The sequence below is a fragment of the Mytilus trossulus genome, chromosome 4, assembly GCF_036588685.1.
Source record: "Mytilus trossulus isolate FHL-02 chromosome 4, PNRI_Mtr1.1.1.hap1, whole genome shotgun sequence".
NCBI lineage: Eukaryota > Metazoa > Mollusca > Bivalvia > Mytilida > Mytilidae > Mytilus > Mytilus trossulus.
The window spans coordinates 10,199,356-10,226,109 of record NC_086376.1 but is presented as its reverse complement, the minus strand read 5'-3'; the positions used below and the strand labels follow the sequence as shown (position 1 = coordinate 10,226,109).

The following is a 26,754-nucleotide window of genomic DNA, read 5'->3' as shown; positions in this document are numbered from 1 at the left end:
CACGTTTGGACACAATATTCTGATCCTGTCTGAGTTTGGATTGTGATCATCAAATTTTTGAGATAATATAGGTTTCTGACACAAAATATATGTGGTCGAAGGTCTAAAAACTATTGTGCAAAATATGACACCCTCCCCCTTTTCCACCCCTCTTAGAATAATTACCCCAAAACTCAATCCCAGCATTTCCTTTGTGGTATGGAACCTTGTAGTTCATTTTTAGATAGATCCACACACTTAAAGTTATTGTCAAATAGTAAAACTAGCAAAATGCTTGTTTTTGGCCCCTAATTCCTGAAGGTTTTGAGCAATTACATACACCCTAAACTCAATTTCAGCCTTTCATTTGTGATATGAAACCTTGTGGTACAATTTCAGAGAGATTCATTACTTCTCAATGTCATATTAGAAATTTATAAAAATCTAAACGGAATTTACATCAACAGATATAAATAATTCATCAAAGTTGTATGATAATTGGTTGAAGCATTTTAGAGTTATCGTACAAAAACTGGAAAATCCCCCCTTTTTTAATGAATAAAACCCCATATCTCGGAAACGTAAAATCGAAAAAGCTATAAAATTTTAAAGGGAGCTTACATAAATAGATATGACCGATTCACCAAAGTTTTATGAAAACTGCTGAAAGCAATATTTAGTTGATGTCCGAAAACGTCTGACGTGATGACGACGGACGGACAGACGGACAACGATATACGATAATACGTACCACAAACGAAGGTATACCAATGTAGCACGTATTATACATTTGGCTTAAAAAGTTTACATCAGTAGAAATATTTAACACACACACACGTATTTATGTAGAATTACATGCTAAATAGTAACCAACACATTAATGGTCCGTCTGGTGAAAGAATATTCCACTCATATAGACAAACATTTTGTGATGATGTTTATGTAATATTTGCCACTGAAAGTTGTGCAAATTTCAAGAAAACAATGGAAAAAAACACTAAAAACAAGTTATAATAATTGAGATGTAGGTTCGTGTTCAGGTTACTTAATGTGATCACTTGGCTGTAGACAGTGATACAGTGAGATTGTCGGATTTCGACCATGACTGAAAAGGTTAACCAGTTCTTTTAATACAAAGGTACTCAAATTGAATACATGTAGCTCTTGATTATTTGGTTCTTGTGAGAGAAAAAAATGGCCAATATGATAAAGCAGAGAGTGCTTAAATTGGCACACATGATACAATCAGTTATTTTCAACTTAACTATCATTAATCAGTATTTGCAAAAAAAGGTACACATACCGTAATAAAAGATAAATGCAACAAAAGAATATACATCTAAAGAAAAAAAGGTGCACCCATAGAAAACAGAAACTGCAATCTTACTCTTAATTTCATCGGAGCTCAAATTTTAACTCTTACCAGAATTTATACTTTATTTAACAGTAGCAATTTTTATACGTGTGCATGTAAAACAAATTTCGTTGTAGAAGGGTCTAAATACAGCACAAACAACACGATGTAAACATGAAGGTATATACAATATAATCACGATGTTGACACAATATTGTCAACATCCATTGTATACGATGTGAACGATGTAAACAGAAAGGTATAGACTCTATATACACAATATGAACACGATGTTGACACAATATTGTCAATATTGCGATGTATACGATGTGAACGATGTAAACAGAAAGGTAGAGACTTTTTATACATGTATATATATATAAATATACAATATAAACACAATATTGACACGATTTTGTCAACATTGCGATGTAAACGATGTGAACGATGTAAACATAAAGGTATAGACTCTATATATACAAAATAAACACGATGTTGACACAATATTGTCAACATCGCGATGTATACGATGTGAACGATGTAAACAGAAAGGTATTGACTATACATACACAATATAAACACGATGTTGACACGATATTGTTAACATCGCGATGTATACGATGTGAACGATGTAAACAGAAAGGTATAGACTCTACATACACAATATAAACACGATGTTGACACAATATTGTTAACATTGCGATGAATGCGATGTGAACCATGTTAACAGAAAGGTATATACTCTATATATATACAATATAAACACGATGTTGACACGATATTGTTAACATTGCGATGTATGCGATGTGAACGATGTACAGAAAGGTATAGAACATATTGATAGGATACAATGTAAACACAATAACGACTCTATAAAGTTGGCATTGCAATGTTGACAATATTGACAAAACATCGTGCACTGGACATAGTTCAAAATTTAACAATACTTTTAGATATTTGGATGATATATTGGCTCTCAATAATGACGACTTCAGTATGTATACTAAAGAAATTTATCCTGTAGAACTTAAATAAATAAAGCTAATGATAACAATGACCACTGCCCATTCCTCGATCTTGATATCTATATCATAAACGGGAAGCTTAATACAAAAATTTATGAACTGGTCAAAACATTTACTAAATTTTATCACCGGTATAAGGAAATAATTCGTAAATATAACTCAACATGCAGACATCTTATACGTTCAGGTATTTCACATCCAATTTTTTATGGAAATATTCTTTATAAAGCACAAAAATGCCAGTATTCTCCTCAGAAACTAACAAAACCTTTAAATAGACTTATTAAAAGGGGATATAGTTACGATACTGTTGTCAGGTGATTAAAGATTGCATATTTTGGCTTTAACATTGATTCACTGATAGGGTCTTTGCATCGAAACTAAACACATTTATTTCTAAAAAAAAAACAGTTGTTGGCATGACACGGGTTATGTTCTTCTCATATATTTTATGATAGTATGATACTAAACCCCTAACGGGAGGGATTGTACCTGATATTCATATGATGAAGACATAATCTTTCAATCAGTTTAATTGAGGTCTGGAGCTGGCATGTCAGTTAACTGCTAGTAGTCTGTTGTTATTTATGTATTATTGTCATTTTATTTATTTTCTTTTGTTACATCTTTTGACATCGGACTCGGACTTCTCTTGAACTGAATTTTAATGTTCGTATTGTTATTCTTTTACTTTTCTACGTTGGCTAGAGGTATAGGGGGAGGGTTGAGATCTCATAAACATGTTTAACCCCGCCGCAATTTTGCGCCTGTCCCAAGTCAGGAGCCTCTGGCCTTTGTTAGTCTTGTATGATTTTAAATTTTAGTTTCTTGTGTATAATTCGGAGTTTAGTATGACGTCCATTATCACTGTACTATTATGCATATTTTTAGGGGCCAGCTGAAGGACACCTACGGGTGCGGGAATTCTCGCTACATTGGAGACCCATTGGTTGCCTTCGGCTGTTGTCTGCTCTATGGTCGGGTGGTTGTCGCTTTGACATATTCACCATTTCCTTTCTCAATTTTAGTATTGTCGCATAGGACAAAATAAATAGTACCGTTTTCCCTAAACCTGTCTAATATAAACTAAATACCGATATCAAGATCGACACTTTCACACTATTTACATCAAATATTCTCTAGTAAAAAACAGTTACCCAGAATAAATACACGGCGGAATGTGAGTACTCTTACAAAGGTCATCATATATTGATTTTTTAAAAGGAAACACATATATATAAGCATTGGACTTGATTTTGTTCCCCTGGCATAGCTACCTTATGGATAATTTATTTATGATTCTAACTTGAGGGAGAATTCTAAAACAAATTTTACAGTTCGCATCCAGTGATGTTATTAAAATCATAATTGTCATTTGTGCATATAGTTCATTTTTGAAGACATAAAGTTTATTAATAGCTAAAACGGATTATGACTACAGGTACCAGGAAGTTAAACTTACTTGAAAGTAATGGCGCAGGCAATCGCATCTAAAGCTGGAAATGTCTGTCTTTGTTTAGGGGCTCGTGGAGATTTTTTTTGTATAGAATGCGAGCAATATTTTTGTCAAACTTGCAGAATATCACATAGGAGAGCCAATGTCAGCAAAAGTCACAAGCTAGTAGAGGCGCTCGAAACAGAAAGAAAAGACTGTGAGATGTGTTTAACCAAGTATGGTGGCCAGTATTTCTGCCTCGATTGTTGCCAGTACTTCTGTAGCAATTGCAAGATGATTCACCTGAGAGCAAATGTCAGTAAAAATCATGTGTTCACAGATTCATTCAACATAGAAAAGACGTGAGTTATACCACCAGTGTATATTAATTATGTGCAACAAGCAATTTGACACGCCCTAGCTCACCACTATAATATATTTATCCTTCAAAGCAGAATGTTTTAAAATGAAACATAAAAAAGTGTTCCACATGAAAGATTGTTTGTACAAAATTTCATCAAAATTTCATGTAATATATTTTCGCCGACACTTTCAATTATATATACTAGACCTATAATAATGTCGTGTTAAACTTTGACTATGGAAATAGTAGCCATGGTGAGAGACAATAGTGCACGACCCGAACTGGAGTGCACTACTGTCTCTCCCACTGTCTACTATTTTCCATAGTCAATGATAAACACAACATTATTAACATTATTATACTGACTGTTAGAATTCTGCTTCAGCTAGTGCTAGAGGTTGTCTTAAACTTGCTGTGGGGTACCTATATCTTGCTCATTTTTGAAGACATGAACTCATGTTGACAGCAAGATGAAGAAGTACAAAAAAGGCACCGAGTCATAGCTTTGCCCGATATTGTTTTGGGTTTTTGTAAACAAGGTTTACTCCATACCCCTTTCATTTCATTCTCATTAACATTTTCCATAGTACTCAATAACTTACAAAAAAATACAGTGACGTGATCATAACTATTTATCTGTAGAATATTCATTCAATCTTGGTTTCAACAGCAGTTAGCAGAAGTAAAAACAAAGATCAAAAACGTTTTAACAGAAGTATTTTTAAATCTCTTAAAATGTCAGAATAGTTTAAATGAGATCTACTATTTCCCCCTTATTGTTCAATTGTAATAGTTTATTAATTATATATATCAGGCTAATAAATCCAACCCACTTGTCTGTCAAAGCAAATAAGCTCTGCCTTTGTATTATGCGGGAACTTGGTCACGACTTTGTGATTCGTGTTGTAGTCTTTCTTTCATGGTTTTATCGATTCTTTTTGCGGGGAACTGCTCACATAGATGTTACATTGTTTGGGAACTAGCTTGGACTCGGCATGACAACGGGACCTTTAAAAGACAATCCAGTCTGCTAACTACATTTTATTCTGGTTCACAGTCTAGTCATACATTTACAATAGTTACAATAAAGATTACATAACTTTTCCATCATAGTTATACATTAAATATTTCGCGATATCAATCGAACAATAATACAAAACCCGACAATAGTATACGCGCCATAAATGAACAGTCGTGTAATCTGTTATCTCCCCTTATTTCGTTTACTTTTAATATTCAAACAAATATCAAATTAAGAATTGTATTTTCAAAAGTTATCTATACGAATAAGTTAATTCCTTTTTTATATGTTAAGAATAGTTTATACAAATCATTTACCTAAATTTTATTTCAAACTTTGCCTATCATTTATTTAAACTATATCACGATTTTACTTGTGAATGTGATTAAAATTACTTTACTGGAAAACATCTTTTAATTCTTTAAACTCTTTTCTGTTAAAATTTATAAGATAAACTATTAAACAAATTTAACAGTTTTACTCACCTTTAAAAGACAATCCAGTCTGCTAACTACATTTTATTCTGGTTCACAGTCTAGTGAACCAAATAGATTTGCACGACTTTATATAGCAGACTGGACTTAATTTGACACGTAATATGTTGTTACTCATTACAATAGCTTTCTCTGATCTCTTTTAATAAACAATGGATTTTGTCGGTTAAAGGCAGAATAACTCAATCTTATAATTGTTCAAGTCTATTAATTTTAAAAGTATATACAATTATCTTTATGCCTTCGAAGCTGACACATTTATCAATTAGCTAGGGGACATTTTTGAGACAACGTTATCAAATATGCTTAAAAGATTAAACACTTTACGTCATTTATATTTATAGGAAATTGTTCTATGAACAAGTTAAACTTTCTTTAATTTGTTTCATTTACGTATATTTTTCTTTTATTTAATTTTACAATTAAATGATAAATATTCTCATTAACTTAGCTTTACTTGTAATTTATTAATAAATATTATCTTTAAATATCACGCATTTTTGTCGAGCCTTCGACTTTAGTCGAAAAAGCGAGACTAAGCGATCCTACATTCCGTCGTCGTCGGTGTCGTCGTCGGCGGTGTCCACAAATATTCACTCTGTGGTTAAAGTTTTTGAAAATTAAATAACTACCAAACTTGGACAGAAGCTTGTTTATGATCATAAGATAGTATCCAGAAGTAAATTTTGTAGAAATAAAATTCCATTTTTTCTGTTTTTAATTTATAAATGAACTTAGTTTTTCTGCGGGGAAACATTACATTCACTCTGTGGTTAAAGTTTTTGAAAATTTAATATCTTTCTTAAACTGTACTGGATTTCTACCAAACTTGGGCAGAAGCTTGTTTATGATCATAAGATAGTATCCAGAAGTAAAGTTTGCAAAAATAAAATTCCATTTTTTCTGTATTTTATTTATAAATGGACTTAGTTTTTCTACGGGGAAACATTACATTCACTCTGTGGTTAAAGTTTTTGAAAATTTAATATCTTTCTTAAACTGTACTGGATTTCTACCAAACTTGGGCAGAAGCTTGTTTATGATCATAAGATAGTATCCAGAAGTAAAGTTTGCAAAAATAAAATTCCATTTTTTCTGTATTTTATTTATAAATGGACTTAGTTTTTCTACGGGGAAACATTACATTCACTCTGTGGTTAAAGTTTTTGAAAATTTAATATCTTTCTTAAACTGTACTGGATTTCTACCAAACTTGGGCAGAAGCTTGTTTATGATCATAAGATAGTATCCAGAAGTAAAGTTTGCAAAAATAAAATTCCATTTTTTCTGTATTTTATTTATAAATGGACTTAGTTTTTCTACGGGGAAACATTACATTCACTCTGTGGTTAAAGTTTTTGAAAATTTAATATCTTTCTTAAACTGTACTGGATTTCTACTAAACTTGGACAGAAGCTTGTTTATGATCATAAGATAGTATCCAGAAGTAAAGTTTGCAAAAATGAAATTCGATTTTTTCTGTTTTTTACTTATAATAAATGGACTTAGTTTTTCTGGGGGGAAACATTACATTCACTCTGTGGTTTAAGTTATCAAAAATTTAATAACTTTCTTTAACTATGCTAGGTTTGTACCAAACTTGGACAGAAGCTTGTTTATGATCATAAGATAGTATCCAGAAGTAAATTAAAAAAAAATTAAATCCATTTTTTCCGTATTATACTTTTAAATGGACTTAGGTTTTCTGCCAGGAAACAACACATTCACTCTGCAGTTAAAGTTTTCAAAACATTTATTCGATTCATAAACTATCCTGAAATTTTTACCAAACTTGGACAGAAACTTCTTAAAATCAAAAGATAGTATCAAGAGGAATATTTTTATTTATGGTTTTCCTCATTTTTGTTTAGCCTGGGAGTTACAGCAAAAGTAGGCGAGACACTGGGTTACGTGGAACCCTTACAAATTATTGCATCATTATATTTGCACGTGAAATTGGTAATGCGTTTACTATAGAAGGACATTCTTACAGGAAGTATAATTGTAGATTATCATTGATCATCTTAAAACGGGGCGCAGGAAATTTGAGCGAAAATATTTAAACTACTAGGGGACATTTGAGTGCCAACATTAGAGCCCATTTAAGCGCCATATTAATCCGCTCACCTGTATTTTCGATAGCCCATTTAGCAAAAGTTTACCTGCATGGTTATATAATGCCCACCTTACTATATTTACCATGAACAGTTAATTTAAGAATTGAATGCTTCTTTTTGTAAATTTATTGGGGTGTAAAAGCGTTGACCGAAGTACATTTTGTATGAAGCGCGGAAGCGCTTCATTCTAAAAATGTACGCACGGTCAACGCTTTTACAACCCTATAAAGTTACAAAAAGAAGCATTCAATACTTATAATTACATTTTTTAGCTAGGATTATAAAAACACGATTTTCATGAAGTTAAATTTTTAAATTCACCTGTGCACTTTATTGTGGGACCTCGTGTCATCATGAATGAAATATTAATGTCTCATGCAACTGCTTACGGAATAACATTTGATGTGCAATTAGCCAATCAGAATAACGTATTATAATGAAACATACATCTTATGTAATTATATTGGTCAAGGAATTGTATATTTAAATTTATATATACAATTCCTTGTATTGGTTTAATGTTCAAATTGTTTATATTTTCATTATGGAAATATAAGTTGTTGAAACAAACAAAGGAAAAAAAGTTTAATTTATCATGGATTCCGATATAGGATAGACAGTTCCTAATGAAATTCTATAAACAGTATTGTACAGGGGGTATATCTAGAGCCCATTACGTACGTTCTCTAGGTTATAAATTCTAGGCTAGAACAGACTTTTAACATATAATTTTGATTTAACCTTTAAGACTTTTAGTGCTGTATCTTATTTGAAAAGTTTTATATTGTTTTATGTTGTGCTGTCTTAAGTCTATTTAATTTAAGTGCTGTATTTTAATGGACATGTTTTACATTTTTTTTTTAAATTGTACTGTCTTGAGTCTACCATTTCTTAACTTATTATATATTATTTATTTAATAAAAAAAGGTTAAAAATATTTCGCAAAAAAAAACCTTTGACAATTTTAATTTTCGCTAAAATGGGTTAGAATTCTGGCGCTCAAATGGGTTTACTTTGGTGCTCTAGCGTCCTATTTTTTTTCGCTCAAATGTCCTATCAATGCGCTCAAATATCCTCCGCCGCTCAAAACGGCGAAATTAGAAAGGCAATCGGGTTGAGATGATTTTTTTAAGTAATATGTAATTATGACGACGTTGTCAATTTCATGTCAATTTCGTTAGCAACGCCACGTGCCTGCTTAGATTCTAGCTATAATTTTCCATCTCAAGCGAGTAGCATGATATGAAAAATTATCACAAAAAACATCAAAGGAAAAATGCACAAAAATAGCGATAATAATTAAGAATGACAAGATACTCAGCTTTTGTATTTTTAATTATTCATTTGTAAATGTAACATAATCTGGATAAATCCTTGCATCTTATAAAAAAAAATCTCTACGTTAATTATTTCATACCATTTTGGTCCGAGAACACAATTAATTCGTAGTGCATTTCTTTTAGAACATAAATGAAAATTAAAAAAATCCCACCTGCGCTTTCCCAATGAAATTTTTACAGTGTGTTGTACTACTTTTGGGAAATATTATATCAAAATTATAGAAAACTTCATCGCCTCAAACTCAAAATATGGACAATTTTGTGTTTAGGGTGTCTTGAAATCTTTTGACAGCTTCCGAAGTGCTAAATGTTAACCTTTTTCAGCTGGACCAAATCACTACTTTCCTGTAAAATTCTGGACCCAAATTTTTTTACAGTGTAATTTCACCCCCCTACTTACAATTTGAGGCATTAAACATGGAGAAATAAATTTGGAAGGGGTATAAAAATTATTGGCAAGTAACCCACTGTTAACACTAGGGACTATAGGCATTAAACATGGAGAAATAAATTTGGAAGGGGTATAAAAATTATTGGCAAGTAACCCACTGTTAACACTAGGGACTATATTCGTGAACAACGAAAATCAAGGGACGAGAAAAACGAAAATCAAGGGACGACAATTGTGGTCTCGGACCTTTTAGTAAGGTTTTGTTCCGCTTGACGAAGCCAAAAAGCGAAACGTAGGTAATACTATGCTGTTTCTGACGACGGCGACGGCGGCGGCGTCAACAATGCCTTAATTTGTGATCAGGTCTAGTTTATGGTTATCCATTAGCTGTACATTTGTAAGTCAAAGATATTTGGTATGCAGTTGTAATAATATGGCTACATCTCATTAATGTCGATATTATTTGGCCCCGCTCCCTCAGTTATTATGTTATATTGACTTTGAAACTTTTGCTTAGTTTTTAATGGATTTGTTTGATATTAGGGAGCTACCATTTGATTTTTATGGGGGGGGGGGGTTGATTTCGCTAATCGCGTTCACACACTCTTCATTTTTGATTCGAATTGATTTAAATTGGCTAATTCGAATTTACCAATTCGCATTAGAAATACGCGTTTTTGTTAATCCGAATTAAAAGTTAACGTCGTTATGACAGTATAGCGAATTTGATGCGCATTCCAATTCGAATTAGAATTGACGTTAGGACGAATTCGAATTACGTGTGAACTCAGCATCAGTTAATGATAATTGGTATGCAGTTGCACAAGCATTGTCATATCTCATTTCCATGGAGAATATTTGGCCCGCACCCTCAGTCATGGTCTATTGACTTTGAAATTTTTGCATGCTTTTCATGCATGTATTAGTTTGTGATTATGTTGGTTTATAGGGAACCACTAGTGGTAGGTCCAATAATATATGGTATGCAGTTACCATGGAGGTTATTTAATTGACCCCGCCCCCTCAGTTATGGTTTATTGACTGTTGCTTAGTTTGCATGTATTAGTTTGTGTTAAGTTTGTTTAAAGGGAACTACTTAAGATAAGTTAATGGTATTAGGTATGCAGTTGTATTAGCAATGACACATCTCATTTCCATTGAGATTGTTTAGCCATGTAACTTCCTTCATGGTTCATTAATATTAAAACAAAAAAACAAAAAAATAGAATTGAAATTTTATAATAAACAAACGTTCATGTTATTATGAATATATATAATATCAATAAACACACACGCCAACTATACGAAATCTAACCAAAGACTTATAAATCCATACTAAAACAGTATAAAATAATTAAGATTATGATAGTTATTAAATTTTGTTATGATAATTGTAAATTATAATTACATTTTTTAGAGATTTAAAACACAAGTATTTTTGACCGTTTAATATTTAAATATTTAAATAATTTATCTTTCTTTTAGTTTTATGGATATATTATAATATAATATATTAAAAAACAATTACTTAGATAAACTGTTCAGTCAGAGATATGTCTCGCTTTTTTGTAATTTTGATAATGCAAATGTTGAAATTAAAATAGAAATACTTTATCATGTAAGTTTTGCAAATATTCAAAGTTATAGTCCAGTCGATTTGTGCAGATTTTTTGACAAAATTGCTCAGATTGTGGAAAAAGCATGAAATTTGGAATAGTGGTAGTATATGCCATGGACAACATTTTAAGCTATGGACCCACTCTGAAAGTCGAAATTTGCGGAAGAGGCCGTTTCAAAACGGAGGCCGTTTGATCTCTATAGATTAATAAAATAAAAGATCAAAAAATAAAATTAACATAGAGACCTAATGGGAAACTTTTTTAATTATTGACCAAAAATTATGAAATTAAAAGTCAGAGTTCGTATAAATCATATATTAACATACATCAAGGAAAAAATTATTAATTTTTAAGAATTTTTTTCTGCAAATATATAGAAGTCAAGTGGACAATACCAACCATGCTTTGTTAAGAAAAAACGGAGATGGCAAACCATGGCACGGGGGAATTAAAAGTAGTTTATAAACTCCAACGAAATACTTCGTGATGTTTTGCTATTCTCGGTTGAAAAACGAACGTAAATTGTATATTCATATTTGTAAATATGTACATTTTAATAGAAACAATCAGGTTTTCTTTAAAAAGTGTTTATTCATTAAATGTATTGATAAAAAGGTGAGTTTCTTCTTGCACATGCATTTATTTTGTTTATCAGTTTATCATACACGTTTCGTTTTGTATTTCATTTTATATACGAATACATACCACATATACTTTAGCGGATAGTTCAACAATGTTATGCAGCTCTATTGTTACAGTATAAACTTGAAAGATAAATGTTCATCCATTTAAAATCGAAAACAGTACATTAAAGTCATAAGAAACCTCAAATCAAAAAAAGCAAGCAATTCCCCCGACATATTTTCCGTATGCAAGGTGACCTCAGTGTGACCCATCTCGTAAAAATCCGCTGACCACAATACGCATGGATGTCCTTAAAATAAACTATTATCTGAATTAACATGTCAAACACGTGCTCAAATTCCATGCTTTTTTGTTTATTTTTCGTCAATTGTTGACAAACTGGTGACAATCGTTAAACTTCGGCTTCAAAACACGAACCTTAATTACCTGCCATATTTTCACAACACTGACCGATTGAAAAAAAAATTGACGATTATACGAAATTTACACGAAAAAAATGATAAATTCGAGCACAGAAGACTAAGTTTATGATGTTTGTATGCATTGGAAGAACATTATTTTTCACCGGTCACTCGTTTCTTATGACTTTAATATTTAAAAAAAGAAGATGTGGTATGATTGCAAATGAGACAACTCTCCATAAGAGATTAAAATGACACAGAAATTAACAACTATAGGTCACCGTACGGCTTTCAATAATGGGCACTCCCATACCGCATAGTCAGCTACAAAAGGCCCCGAATTCGAACAAGAATTGTTCCTAATAAACTACGATTTCTAACAAGTATTAATTTATTATTTAGTTCCACACATGCAAAAGAAATAAATAATCTTCGCCGATGTAACATTTCAATTTATTATAACAACCTGCCTTCACTGAATTCATTCAGGTGCACCAATGATACGATTAAAGTTATTTTGTTTCTATCTTTGGGGGACAATTTCCTCCGTTTATTGTACGCTTACATAGCTACATTTTTGTAATGTGTGTATGTTTTATAGCATGAAAATAAGTGACTACGACATTGTTAGGATTATAACCTATCGTCAGTATGAAAGAAATTAAAAGTGGTTTATATATTCATCCGTATAAAAGCGGCACATGTATTCTATTTTATCCTTATATTTCTTATCATGCCGGGTACAAGATAATTGAGTTGCTGCATGCACAGAGAACTTAGAATATTACTTAAAACAAAATATCAGTATAATATTTCGACCCCACTATTTGAAGTTAACAAAACATTTATTTAATTCATTTGACCAAAGGTTGTAAACTATACAAATCATTGTTTTTACGTTCGTAGTAACATAGTAAATTCCAATGTCGGTCACCTGTGTCAATTCACGTGCACACTGACTACATTGTTGTTGTATTTAAATCTTTCAGCCAATGAAATGAGACGTAACAAGTTGTTTGTTTATGATACGCCAGAATGTTATCAATGAACTACCAAATGCTAAAGTTGACTGCATATTAGTATATTTATTCACTGTTTGCATTCACACTCTTTTTTTTACTAATATGCATTGAATATTTATAAAATGGTCAGATAAGGCATGCGCATGTTTACCAAATAAAGATATCAGTATAAAAATTTCTAACTGTTACTTACACGTTTGCGTAAGTAACTTTTTAAAACAGAAATTACGTATATATGATACAATTCATGACCGAACGTTGTTGTTGGAAAAGATCAACATTGTAGATTTCTAAAACACTGGAGCTAGATATCAGAAGAACAAAATGGGCGTTTAGACTAGAAGGAATGTGTGAAACGGCAAGATAGGACATGTGAGGGATTGCATGCAATGTCAAGCAGATCCAAACAGATCAGACATAGACGTTTGAGCTGGCAATCACTCTTTTGGATGCAGGCATACAACGATGTTGGGTCTTGAATTGGTTTTCCTTTCGCTCAATTGGAAACAGCTGAATGAGGGTTATGGAACTGCAGAAGCACTCCAGACGTCGCAAATCTTGTCAAACAAATTTTCAGACCTCAAAATATTTCATCAGTAAAAGGGAAAACATACTTCAGATGTTGAAGATAAAATTGCCAGTTGAAAGAAAACAAGAAGTAAATAGACACTATTAAGTGATATTGAATCAACACAAACAATGACTGCAATGTATTTTTTCTGTGGTGCTGTACCTGAAGATCACCATAATACTTCGAAATTTAAAAATCGACAAAAATGGGACATGACTGTGCACCTGTACTACAAGACATATTTCCTTAGCCAAAGTAAGAGCTGGAGATGTCAAATCACCAGTATCCTGCTTGATGATTGATAAAACTTGACAACATAGCAAATAGGCAGAATAAAAAACACAGAAAGAAAGCGAAGAATCTTTTATCCTTGGAGTTGATCTTTCCAAAATAATAAATTAGAGTGACGGCACACGGTCTGGCAGAGGTATTTTACCAATCTCCAAGCTTGCAGATCACGCTAAATTGTACAATAAACGCCTGGAACAACTTGTAGTTATCATGGAAGGACGGACTGATACAACGTATCTAACTGCTAGTGGTAAATAGGAATGTAGCTAACCAAGGATATCTGCAAGCATACAAGCAAGATAAATTAGTTCTCTTGATTTTCAACAAAGGTATTCTATAAGCTCTGAAACAGACCTCATAATTAAAGAGTATCACCATAGCCATAGCAGGCAAACTATATATGCTTGATACTTAGAAAAGCTTTACTGCAGGGATACTCAACAACAGCTTTTAACACGAATCAGTTCATACGTTTCCATAGTATGAATGGTACAGGATGGCCAAACATCGAAACACAATCCAGTAATATCGATAGGTGGAAGACAACACCATTTCTCAGCTATAATAGTTCAATTGTGCAACTCGTCATCGGAAGGATACAACTGCAACTTATCAGATAACTTATCTATCTCCGATAGAGAGTAAAATGTTTTAAAGATTGTGGAACGGATTCATTTTGAAAGCCTACAATGAATGTCCCTGTAAACTTTTCTATAGTAGCAAGCCTAACTCTTCAAACTATTCTAGTAGCTATGACTATGAAGAGGCCTTCCTCATCACGACTTAAACATTTTGTAAAAGACATGGCCTGTTTCAGAACTTCCTCAACATATTCATTGAGAATCCAGAGAAAGACGTAACCTTTCATGTGTGCTTGCATATCATCTATGGTAGCTAGTATTCAGTTTTTCAAAACTGTTGTATTAATCATTGCTTTCATGACAACTAATATTTACTAAGGACGTTTACTGTACCATTTTTCCGTATCATCAATTTCAAATATTAAAACAATATCTGTTCCAGACTGTGAGCCGTCACTGTTTTCTATTACTTTGGCAAGCCCCATTGCAATGGTTAACAGATTCTTGACTTTCTTTCTGTGTCTCGAATTCTGTCTAGTTGCCTTGTCGTACAGTTTTAACAAACATTTAGCATGAGATCGGCTCCTGAAATATTAATCTTCAGCACTGAGTCTGGCTAAAAGAACCATTGTTAGTAGTTCAAGTGACAGTCACATACTCTATTGTCGATCACAATTGTTGATGCTTTATAATGATAGTCAGATGCCTCATCACAAAGAAAGAAAGACATATCTGCAATCATCGTTCTTGTTTATTCATCACAAACTGTGGCTGGTTATTCTACTGGTTTGTTTTCAATCCGTGACTCATTTTGTTTTTCCTGACTATATATATATTAAGATTTGCTTTGACAGGATTAGTACTTTTTGCCTTGTGATTCTCCCATTGCATAGCCTTCATCGAAAAAAAATGATTACCAGGTCTGCTCTTTTTGTATGTGCTTGGCATTGTAAATCATCACGTGTCCTCTCTTCCCGTTACGGAATTCTTTCCAGTCTATTTATTTATTAGATTTTTTCAGCTCTAGTGATTTTGATACCTACGTATTTTTCCTGTTCAAAATACAGTGCTCATATTGTATATACGCGGTTTTTTGTATGGTACCTAATCCCTACATACTATACTGCAATTAAAAGAATTAACGTATTTCTTTAAATACATTTATTTGTTAACATATGCATATCTTATTTGAGCACTTGAGGAATAAATCTTATATTAAAAGCAACATTCATAAATAAATGATTAGCAAAACTAGGTGTAAATGCATATAAAACTTAGCATTAATTAAAAAAACAGTTTAGGATAGCGAATAATAATATATTGCAAATAATGGCCACCATTCAAGATGGCCACTAAATACGTCAATAGTCCTCAGTTTATATTCTTTGTCATAAGAAATACGAAAGTTTGTCAAAATTAGTTAAGTAACATATTTTTCATATTTTTTCTAATTATTTTTATTGACTTTTCGGACATGATTTCAAAATGCCAGAGCCGCCATTTTAATTTTCTGAATTGGGTTCATAGCTATAAATGTTAGTTATGACCTCAACTAACACTTTGCAAAGTTTGATGCTTTTACCACAATCTGAGCAATTGTTTCACATTTCGACTGGACTAGCATCTACATACTTGTAAAATGGTTCGGTTTTGAAAATTGTATTTACTGTGTTGACCAACTATCCTACACGTCTTAATTCATTCATCATTGTACAAATATGTTACAGTAGATCATTTTCGAAAAGCTAAGGATTGTCTACTCAAGAAATAGATTCCTTAACTTTTTGATTTATTTGGCTCTCTAATAACTTTTTATCTCGCCTGGCCCGAAGAACCAGTGAGCTATTCTCATCACTTCGTGTCCGTCGTCCGTCGTCGTTTAACTTTTTACATTTTGAACTTCTTCTAGAGAACCACATATATTTTCCTTGTGATATGCTGACCAAGTGGTGTTACTTTGTAGCCGATCCATCATCCAAGATGGCCGCCAGCTGGGGACTTAGTTTAACATAGGACCTTATGGGAAATGCATACAAATGACTCCTTTTACAGAACCACTGAATGTAATGAAACCAAACATAGCATGACAGTTCCTTATGAGGTGCTGACCAAGTGTTGTTATTTTATAGCCGATCCATCATCCAAGATGGCCGTCAGCGGAGGACTTAGTTTAACTTAACTTGGGACCCTTAGGGAAATGCATACAAATGACCACAGAATGGAATGAAATGAAACATAGCATAAATAAAATTGAGAATGGAAATGGGGAATGTGTCAAAGAGACAACAACCCGACCAAATAAAAAACAACAGCAAAAGGTCACCAACAGGTCTTCAATGTAGCGAGAAATTCCCGCACCCGGAGGCGTCCTTCAGCTGGCCCCTAAACAAATATATACTAGTTCAGTGATAATGAACGCCATACTAATTTCCAAATTGTACACAAGAAACTAATATAAAAATAATACAAGACTAACAAAGGCCAGAGGCTCCTGACTTGGGACAGGCGCAAAAATGCGGCGGGGTTAAACATGTTTGGGAGATCTCAACCCTCCCCCTATAACTCTAACCAATGTAGAAAAATAAACGCATAACACTACGCACATTAAAATTCAGTTCAAGAGAAGTCCGAGTCTGATGTCAAAAGATGTTACCAAAGAAAATAAACAAAATGACAATAATACATAAATAACAGCAGACTACTAGCAGTTAACTGACATGCCAGCTCCAGACTTCAATTAAACTGACTGAAAGATTATGATTTCATCATATGAAAATCAGGCACAATCCTTCCCGTTAGGGGTTTAGTATCATACCATCATAACATATATGAGAAGAACATAACCCGTGTCATGCCAACAACTGTTTTTAGAATAAATGCCTATAGTTCCGACGCAAAGACCTTATCAGTGACTCAATATTAACGCCAAAATATGCAATCTTTAATGACTTGACAACAGTATCGTAATTATATCCCTTCTTAATCAGTCTATTTAAAGGTTTTGTAAGTTTCTGAGGTGAATACTGACACCTTTGTGCTTTATAAAGAATATTTCCATAAAAATTGGATGTGAAATACCTGAACGTATAAAAAGTCTGCATGTTGAGCTATATTTACGAATGACGTCTTTATACCGATGATAAAATTTAGTAAAAGTTTTGACTAGTTTGTGATATCGAAAACCCTGGTGTAATAATTTTTCAGTAATACATAAATTTCTCTCGTTAAAATCTAAAACATTGTTACAAACACGAGCAAATCGTACAAGTTGAGAAATATAAACACCGTAAGATGGTGACAAGGGAACTGTTCAGGACTGTGTTCATTAGACGTTCGCGGTACCGCTATGTATGTATTGTAACGTCATGCTACTTATGACGTTGAGATTTATGTGCAAATGGAGTTTAGAATCAATACAAGTAAAACCAGCTAGTATTTCTTATTTGTGCCTAAAAAGTCTGATTATACCACTCTAAGATAGGAACGTCACCATCTAAAAAAGGATAATTAACGATAGGAAATGAAAAATCATCCCTTTTATCATAAATTTTAGTATTCAGCTTTCCGTTAGTGATATAGATATCAAGATCGAGGAAAGGGCAGTGGTCATTATTAGTATTAGCTTTATTTAAAGTAAGTTCAGCAGGATAAATTTCATTAATATACATACTGAAGTCGTCATTATTGAGAGCCAAAATATCATCCAAATATCTAAAAGTATTATTAAAGTTGCGGATTTTTTCCTGGCACTGAAAGGGTTAAATTTGTTTATCAGATGTTGTTTTGATGGGTCTTTGCTTATTTTTGTCATAAATTGTAACTCATAACAATACAAAAAGAGGTCCGCAATAAGTGGTGCACTGTTAGTCCCCATTGGAATTCCGATAATCTGACGATATACGGAATCCCCAAAGCGAACAAAAATGTTATCTAGTAAAAAATCAAGGGCATATATACTAACAAATGTTGTCCAATTAACATCGTTTTTTTGTTTATTGCTACTAAAAAATGACCTAAAAGTGTTTGAACATATATATTCACATTCTGATTTTTTGAATGCCCATTTAATTAGGTGTGAGAATGTGAGGCAATGTGGTATACAGGGTAGAAAAATCAAAACTTTGAACAGATTCAAAATCACCAATATATGAGCTTGCAATTTATCAAGTACTTCCAACGAGTTCTTGACACTCCAAAAGTAATTTATTCCACTATTTTCGAAGGCCTTATTTGAACAATTTATTATAAGGTTTTTAATTGTACCAAGTGTGCTGGTAAGAAGAATAGACAATTTAGTAGTTGAACAATGGCTTGAAGACGAAATAAATCTATATTTGTAAGGGGTTTTGTGTAGCTTTGGAAGCCAATACATAGTTGCATGAATGTTCCTTATTAGATGCTGACCACGTGTTGTTACTTTGTAGCCGATCCATTATCCAAGATGGCCGCCAGCAGTGGATATAGGACCCTATGAGAAATACTTACAAATGTCATGTTTTAGAGAACCACAGAATGGAATGCAATATTAAACCAAATTTGGCCTCAATCATTATTTAAGTTTCTAGATCTGTTATGATTGTTATCTTTTTTTATATGATTTAAAAAACCCAAGAAGAGTAAGGTGAGCGACACAGGTTCTTGAGAGCCTCTAGTTTCATTACAGCGTCATTTATGCTTTTTTGTCGACTTAACTCGCGTCTGACGTACATCATTTTAATTCTGGTATCTTGTTATATCTACATAGATATAGGAAGCTGTGGTATAAGTGCTAATGAGACAACTCTCTATCTAAGTAACAATTTATAAAAAGTGAACCATTATAAGTCAATGTACGGCTTTCAACACGGAGCCTTGGCTCACACTGAACAGCAAGCTATAAAGGACCTCCAAAATACTAGTGTAAAATCAAACGGGAAAACCAACTGTCTAATCTATATAAAAACGAGAAAGGAGAAACACTTATGAAGCACACAAACAGAAGACAACCCCTGAACATACATACCTTTTTTATATAAATTGGTTAGATTGAGAATAGGTAGTAATGTACAGGTATTCATAAAACTTCTTAATCAAGATATTCTTCGGAAAAACTAAGTTTCCCTGTAGAATATATGAATTGATTTAAGCTTAATTTAGGTTCTTTTGTTACCTATTCTAACATCAGACTCTGACTTTTTGTCAACTGAGTTTTACTGTACGTATTGCTGCGTGTTTTTTTCTTAATAGGCTAGAGGTATAGGTAGCAATACACAGTTAGGAAAACAACTTAAAAATTGACTCTCATAGTTTTTAACCACTCTCTTTTCCTTCCTTTCTGATAAATAGGGCTTATTATTTGTGTTAGGTATGTGTATATTTCTGAAAAGAGCATAAAAAGGTGAAATAAGATAAATTTTTGGTGTAATCATGGCAACAATCTGCATTTATTTGATACAACTGAAGGGTAAAAATGTCACAAAAGTCTCTAAAATTTGATCCAAAGGAAAATTTGAATCAATTAGGGGGAATACTTTCCTGACACCATAGACATTTATTTATCAAGAAGTCCAAAAAAAAATCATATGCATTTCTGCTCGTTTTTCCATATAATTGAATTGAATAGATCGAGCGTCAAATCTTTGTGTATGAACACTACAATAATTCCTGGACCTACGGATAGGAAAATTTGGATTGTCATACAGAAAAATGGCCTATAAAACTTGCTTAAACAATTTAAATGTTCATATAAACTTCGAAGGCTATAGTAATCATCAACTATCTAAAAATCAAGTTCATTGTACAAAAACTTTTATATTTAAAAATGTCACCATGGCTATAATGCGAAACTAAACTTCTATTGTGTATTGCTAACATAGGGGGAGGGTTAATATCTCACATTTTTTTTAACCCGTCCGCTTTTTGGCTCCTACCCCAAGTCAGGAGCCTCTAGCCTTTGTTAGGCTTGAAAGATTTTTTATTTTAATTCATTTACATTTTTTAAGTGTAGTATGGTCTTTATTATCACTGAACTAGTAAACATTTTTGTTTAGGGGCCAGCTGAATCACGCCTTCGGGGGTTTGGGATTTTCTCGCTGTGTTGAAGACTTATTGGACTTTAGTTGTTTTTGCTCTTTAGTTGTTTTTGCTCTCTAGTCGGTTTGTTCTTTTTTTACACATTCCCCATTTTCATTCTCAATTTTATTTATGAATTGTTTATTAAAAATTAAAGACTTGTCTAACATATGTTCCACTGCACTAAATTATATTGTATAAATAAACATAATCTACTGACATAAACGTATACATGTTTAAAACTGAATGGCTCACATGCTGTTATTATTGTTTTTTTATATGGTCGGGTTGTTGTCTCTTTGACACATTCCCCATTTCAATTCTCAATTTTCATTTTATTATAGGAACACATTTAAACTAGGGGGTCGCCAAAGGTTCCAAACGCCTAAATCAAATAAAAGGAATAACTAGCATAGAAATAATCCTTGTGTGTTGATTTAAATGTTGAATACTTTAACTGTCTTTTTTTCTTCTCGTGCACCTGCATGAACTCTTTTATTAAACTAATTAACATTGGAAGGCCTCAGACAGACTCAGTGAGCGTAAAAATCAATGCTATTGATTGCCTATGATAAACAATAAAATATAAATGAACAGTATTATTACCAACATAAGTATTGTGGTTGTCCATGCTGTTATGAAAATGATTATAAAGCTGTTTGAGAATCTATAACCAGTCAAGTACAGGAAAAATTCCAAATATTTATTCATTCTCAAGACTTAGTGTGGCTCTTTTACAGAGAAACATCTAATTATGGATCCCAGTTGGTTCAAACAGAGAAGAAGAAAACCAATGTTGAACAAAACAAGAAAGACTCTATTGAAAAAGGTATGTACTAGTAGTTGACCATACATTACATCAGAGAGTAATCAAAGATTTAATATAATATTATGATACATTTAAGCATGCTGAGATTTTGTAAAAAAAAAAAAATACACTTTTTAAGATGATTTTTGTTTCTTTAACTTCAGTTCGGAAGGATATATAGTTGCAATCCAATTAGCAAAGTGTGCATTGTTAATTGTAAGAACATCCGTACAGATCAATTTTGATATAAAATATGAAAATTCAGTTTGAAATATCATACCCAGCGTCAATTGATAGCTTATTGTATAATGGTTCCAAAAAATATATGGTTGCTATACATTTTTTCTAAATAAGGGAGATACATTGTTACTTTCGGTTTTAAATATATCACTTCCGGTTTTATTTGATACTTAATACTGATTCCAAAAATATATTGTTAAATATACTTATGCAATAAATAAGTACAAAAAATAGCAACTTCAAGTTTACACCAGGTCACTTCCGGTTGGCTTTTCCTTTGTCAATTGGCTTGCAACGTAATGGAAAAAAGTCCAATGGCTTTATCAAGTATATATATGAGGTAAAAGCAAAGGTCGAAACCGTTGAAGGCCAATTTTACTTATGACCTTGAACTCAATTTCAAGGTCATAAACCAAGGGTTTCAAAGGGAGAAAACTACAATTTAATGTAAGCATACCCATTCGACCAAAACTTATGTGTTACGACTTGTTGCAAAAACATTTTAGTAAAAATATGTTGTCGATATCTTATACAGTTTTTTGAAAATAAGCCAAAATCAAAAATTTGAAATATGACCTTGACCTCTGACCGTGACCTTATTTTCTTATTCGTGGACCGAGGACCTCAAATCAAAAGGTCCTAGGTCTCAATTACTTATGGTATACAAGATAGAAATACACATCATTTATATCAAATGCATAAGGGGCCATAACTCTCATATGGAGTGTTCAAATCGCTTCGTTCAAAATAAGACAAATCATGCGAAGGATATAACAATCAATTTTATAAAAAAAAATTGTCGCTTTCTTTTGCGGTTAATACGGAGTAGATGTAGTCACAAGGAAAACAGTGTTCAGGGAGATAAATCTTAAATAGAAAATTTTTCGGCTTAGAACAGGTGAAAAATAAAGCGCATAAACTGTATGACATTATATAAGAAATATCTTAGTGACATATTGCGAAACAAAAATAATCTGCGAGAACAAAATTTGGCGGAAGAAAATAATAATAATAATCAGAACAAATACAATAGGTCTTTCCACGGAAAAATGGAAAGACCTAAATTGTAATTAAAGGAACAAAATTGACGCTTACAATTATGTATAGATTTATTCGTTTTTCATATTGATCCGTAACAAGAAAAGCGACTCAAAATGTTGATGGTATTTCATCATCATTTAAACTATTTAGTGTGCAATTAACATTTTTAACAACCAATTGACACACATAACATCCTGGTGTAGAATGCCACATGCAGGGTTTCGGCTTTGTTTGACACGGGATGGCAATTTCGAGGCGAAGAAAAACTATCAAAGTAAGTTCAAGTATCAAAATTTCTTTTTTTAGAATTCCTAGTACCATATAATGTTTGCACGGAAGGAACTACAGCATAATCTATTTCTTGCAAGCAGACGCAGTCGATTTCAGTGCTCTGTTTTCTAAAACACCTCTCCCTAGTTTTCCGTGTTGCAGATTTTGAGGCTACATATACAAATTTCTGGATAAAAAAACTACTTTAGACGAACTCCAACTGTATCATTTATATGGATTTGAATCATCATATCATGGAATTTAACCAAATACCAGCTTCTTACTTAAAATTAATCGGTTTACAACTACTTTTTCGTCCAAATATTACGTGTCGCTCGGGATGTCAGATTTTGCATCTCAAGGGGTAGAGGCTTTTTATAAATAAAAAAAAGAATAGATTTGCATTAAAATCGGTCTTTAGCTGATACTTTTTTTTTTTAACTCAAACACATCTACTGTATTATGAAAACACATTAAAAACTGAAGTTTTTTAAGTCTTATAAGACATGTGCTTTTGATTTCATAAATAGTAAAAAATGACTTAAAATATTTTGTTTTAAAACTGGAAAAGGATTTCTTTTCCATATATCATGGTCAGATCCAAAGTCACGACTGTGGCTCAATGCACCGAAACATGGAGACAAATCATAGAGAAGACCTCCATATAAGATTTGTTCGATGCAACTAAATTTCGTATGTAGTATGTAGTCAGTTTTCCAGAACCTCTATGTTGTTACCCGATACTAAATTTCCTATCTTATTCTCCTTGACAAACATCTAAATGTCTCTAGGTAAAGAAGATTAGAAATATTGTCGAAAGGAAATTTATTGTCTTCACTCATAAATCGAAAATGAACTTACAACGCCATTGCTAAAAATGAAAAAGAAATACAGACAAGTAGAAAAGTACACAGAAACAACATATATAGAAAACTGAAGACTGAGCAAGACGCACCCCGCCAAAAACTTAGGGTGATTTCAGGTGCTCCAGAAGGGTAGGCAGATCCTGTTCCACAAGTGGCACCCGTCGTATTGCTCATGTTACTACAAACTCGGTAAATATATTAATTCGGTTGGTCACATTCATAAATAAGGAAGGAGATTTTCGTGTTCAGTAAGATTACATTTAGGGCATTTAGGGAACACTCCGTTAACCAGGAAATAAAGTATTCGTCGACCACGGGTATATAAGTGTATGAGAAAAGTACTTCCAATACACCGTGCATGTGCTGAATCTAAAACCAGTCAATGTCGTTAAAACTTCCAACTTCTTTCAATCAATACCGACCGTGCAAGGGATGTAAAGCCAGTTACGGTCGTCGATTTCCAATCCAACATGGAGTCACGTCTCAGTCTTTGCAACTGAAAGGACTTACTGGGTCAGCTCCACTTTACCCGCTATCTACGATGTTGATTTACTGATAGATGCATCAACATCTTGCTTCTTTCGAAACCAATCTAACGCCGTACAGTCTATATTGTTGTCTATGTAAATACCCGCGTCAGCATACACTCCAAAACCAATTATGTATGAGGTAGAGTTATGCCGAATAGATAATGTACAGCCAATTCATTGTCTTACAACTGGGGTCCTAATAATGCTTCATCATCATGGTTAGCGGTAGCTGACCAACCTTGCACTGAAAGCAACCGTTGTGACGGAAGTAGACTGCAAAACAACCAACAACAATTGTAAAAAAAAAATAAATCCCGCAAAAATCAAAATGGCCGCCTTGTTCCAACTTGACAACAACACAAAAAACATTTAATTGCTCACCCAACGCCTTCGAACCCTAAGCGAACGAGCGAGAGTTTACCAGCTGCCAGTCAGGGTCGTTAAACACCACCAGTTAGTTATTTAATGTTATAGATTAATTGTCATTGAGCTGTCATTGTTCTTATATCGAAAAGTCAGCAAATCGACAGAGCGGACGGTTTATTATATGCTAGTAGAGCTATAACATTGTAAGAGCACTTTGAACTGGGTACAAGGAGACCTTCAAAGTAAACGTAAACGTTTATCAGATTGGCATAGCAGACTGTCCCAATCGAAGTGTATGCATTGTGCATCTTCTATGCTATTAAACGAGAAGACTTCATTTTGAGTGTCGCTTCTCTTCCTTCCACAATAAATTAATCATCATGCCTCTGTGTCCAATAGATACCATATATTGTCGCATTTGTCATCCATGCTTATGATTATTCAGTTTGTGTTGTTTTGGAAGAAAAACGGAAAAAACTGCGTCCGGATTTTTTTCCTTCATTGGACGAAATTTAAAGTCAAACTAGACTCCCGGTTTGCGTTTTTTTCTGTACTTTAAAGTACATAAAAAAGACTATTAGTAACCGTGTATTTGCTATCTGCTATCATTTTCAAGTTGACTATCCATGGCGGTCACTCAGTTTATTAAATAAAGAGGGTCTAAATGATATGTCAATGACCGCCGTGGATCGATTAGTAAATTGACAGTTAATAGTAAAAAAGCAAATACACTTTATTTGTAGTATTAAATGTAAACGTTAACATTATAGGAATCAATAGAAAAAAAAAAATTTGGAGGAAAACAATTTGAAGCCGGTCAAGAAAAACAATTGTCATGTCCCAAAGAAAAACAATTGTCATGTCCTAAAGAAAAACAATTGACATGTTCCAAAGTACCTATAACTTTTGATACCTTTTCTGAAATTCTTCAGTCATAAAATCGTTTAGAAGAAATTATCGGGCCACTAAGTTTATTAAATAGAGAGGATCTATATAATATATCAATGACCGCCGTTGGTTGATTAGTTAACTGAGAATTAATAGTCAATAGCAAACACACTTTATTAATAGTAATGTATGTTCAAAACATACTAAATGTATGTTCATATTGAAATTTATAGAAAACAAAAAAATGGAAATTTTGGGAAAAAGGGGTTGAAAAACAATTGTCCTGTTCCCAAGAACCCATAACTTTAATTACCTTTCCTGAAATTCTCCAGTCATTATTTTGTCACAAATATTCATCCTACAACACGTTACATACTTTCAACCACGCTCTAGATGCCCGCGATTTCGCGCGTCTGTTCTAGTATTTATCCATCTTGCTTAAAGTATTTCAGTTTGGGTTATTTTGGAAGGAAAACGAAAATTTAGGCGTCCATATATTGTTTCCGTCATCGGACTGACTTTTTAAGAAATATAAAAGACTTCCGCTGTCCTTTAGGCCTGTTTTAAAATTAAACATAATTTGCATAAGTACTTTGGACAGAACAATTATTTTTTGCGTTTTTCTGTATACTATGATCATACATAGTATACTATAGATAAAGTGTATTTGCTATTAATATATTTTCTCAATTCTAATAGTTTTCTATCCACGGCGGCCACTGGAAATATTTCTGTATACTATACATACATATATACTATGAATAAATTGTATAAATTTGCTATAATTTACTATAAATTCATATAGTTTACTGGGTTACTTTATTTTTCGATTTCAAAACGACCTTGACAGGTGAACATTGACCAAACTGTCATTCAAGTCTTACCCTATAGTTACTGCAGTCCATTCATGCCAACTAGGAGTATATGGGACTTAAGTGTCTTGCTGGGTAATTTTTATTGTCAAGTCAGGTCTGCCTCAATGTCTGTTTTTACGGATTTTGACAAAACGGTAATCTACATTTTACAGACTAGTTTCCTATGGGC

At 32.8% G+C, this 26,754-nt stretch overlaps 1 protein-coding gene across 1 annotated transcript in view; it reads left to right on the top strand.

Moving 5' to 3' along the window:
* Window positions 1–3,815: 3,815 nt before the first annotated feature.
* LOC134714634 (protein mono-ADP-ribosyltransferase PARP14-like) overlaps window positions 3,816–26,754 on the top strand; it is a 110,466-nt gene continuing 87,527 nt past the window's right edge. Inside the window, exons 1-2 of the mRNA XM_063576035.1 lie at window positions 3,816–4,155; window positions 21,442–21,530. Coding sequence (XP_063432105.1) covers window positions 3,830–4,155; window positions 21,442–21,530 — 415 coding nt within the window. The 5' untranslated portion in view covers window positions 3,816–3,829. The remainder of the gene's footprint in view (window positions 4,156–21,441; window positions 21,531–26,754) is intronic.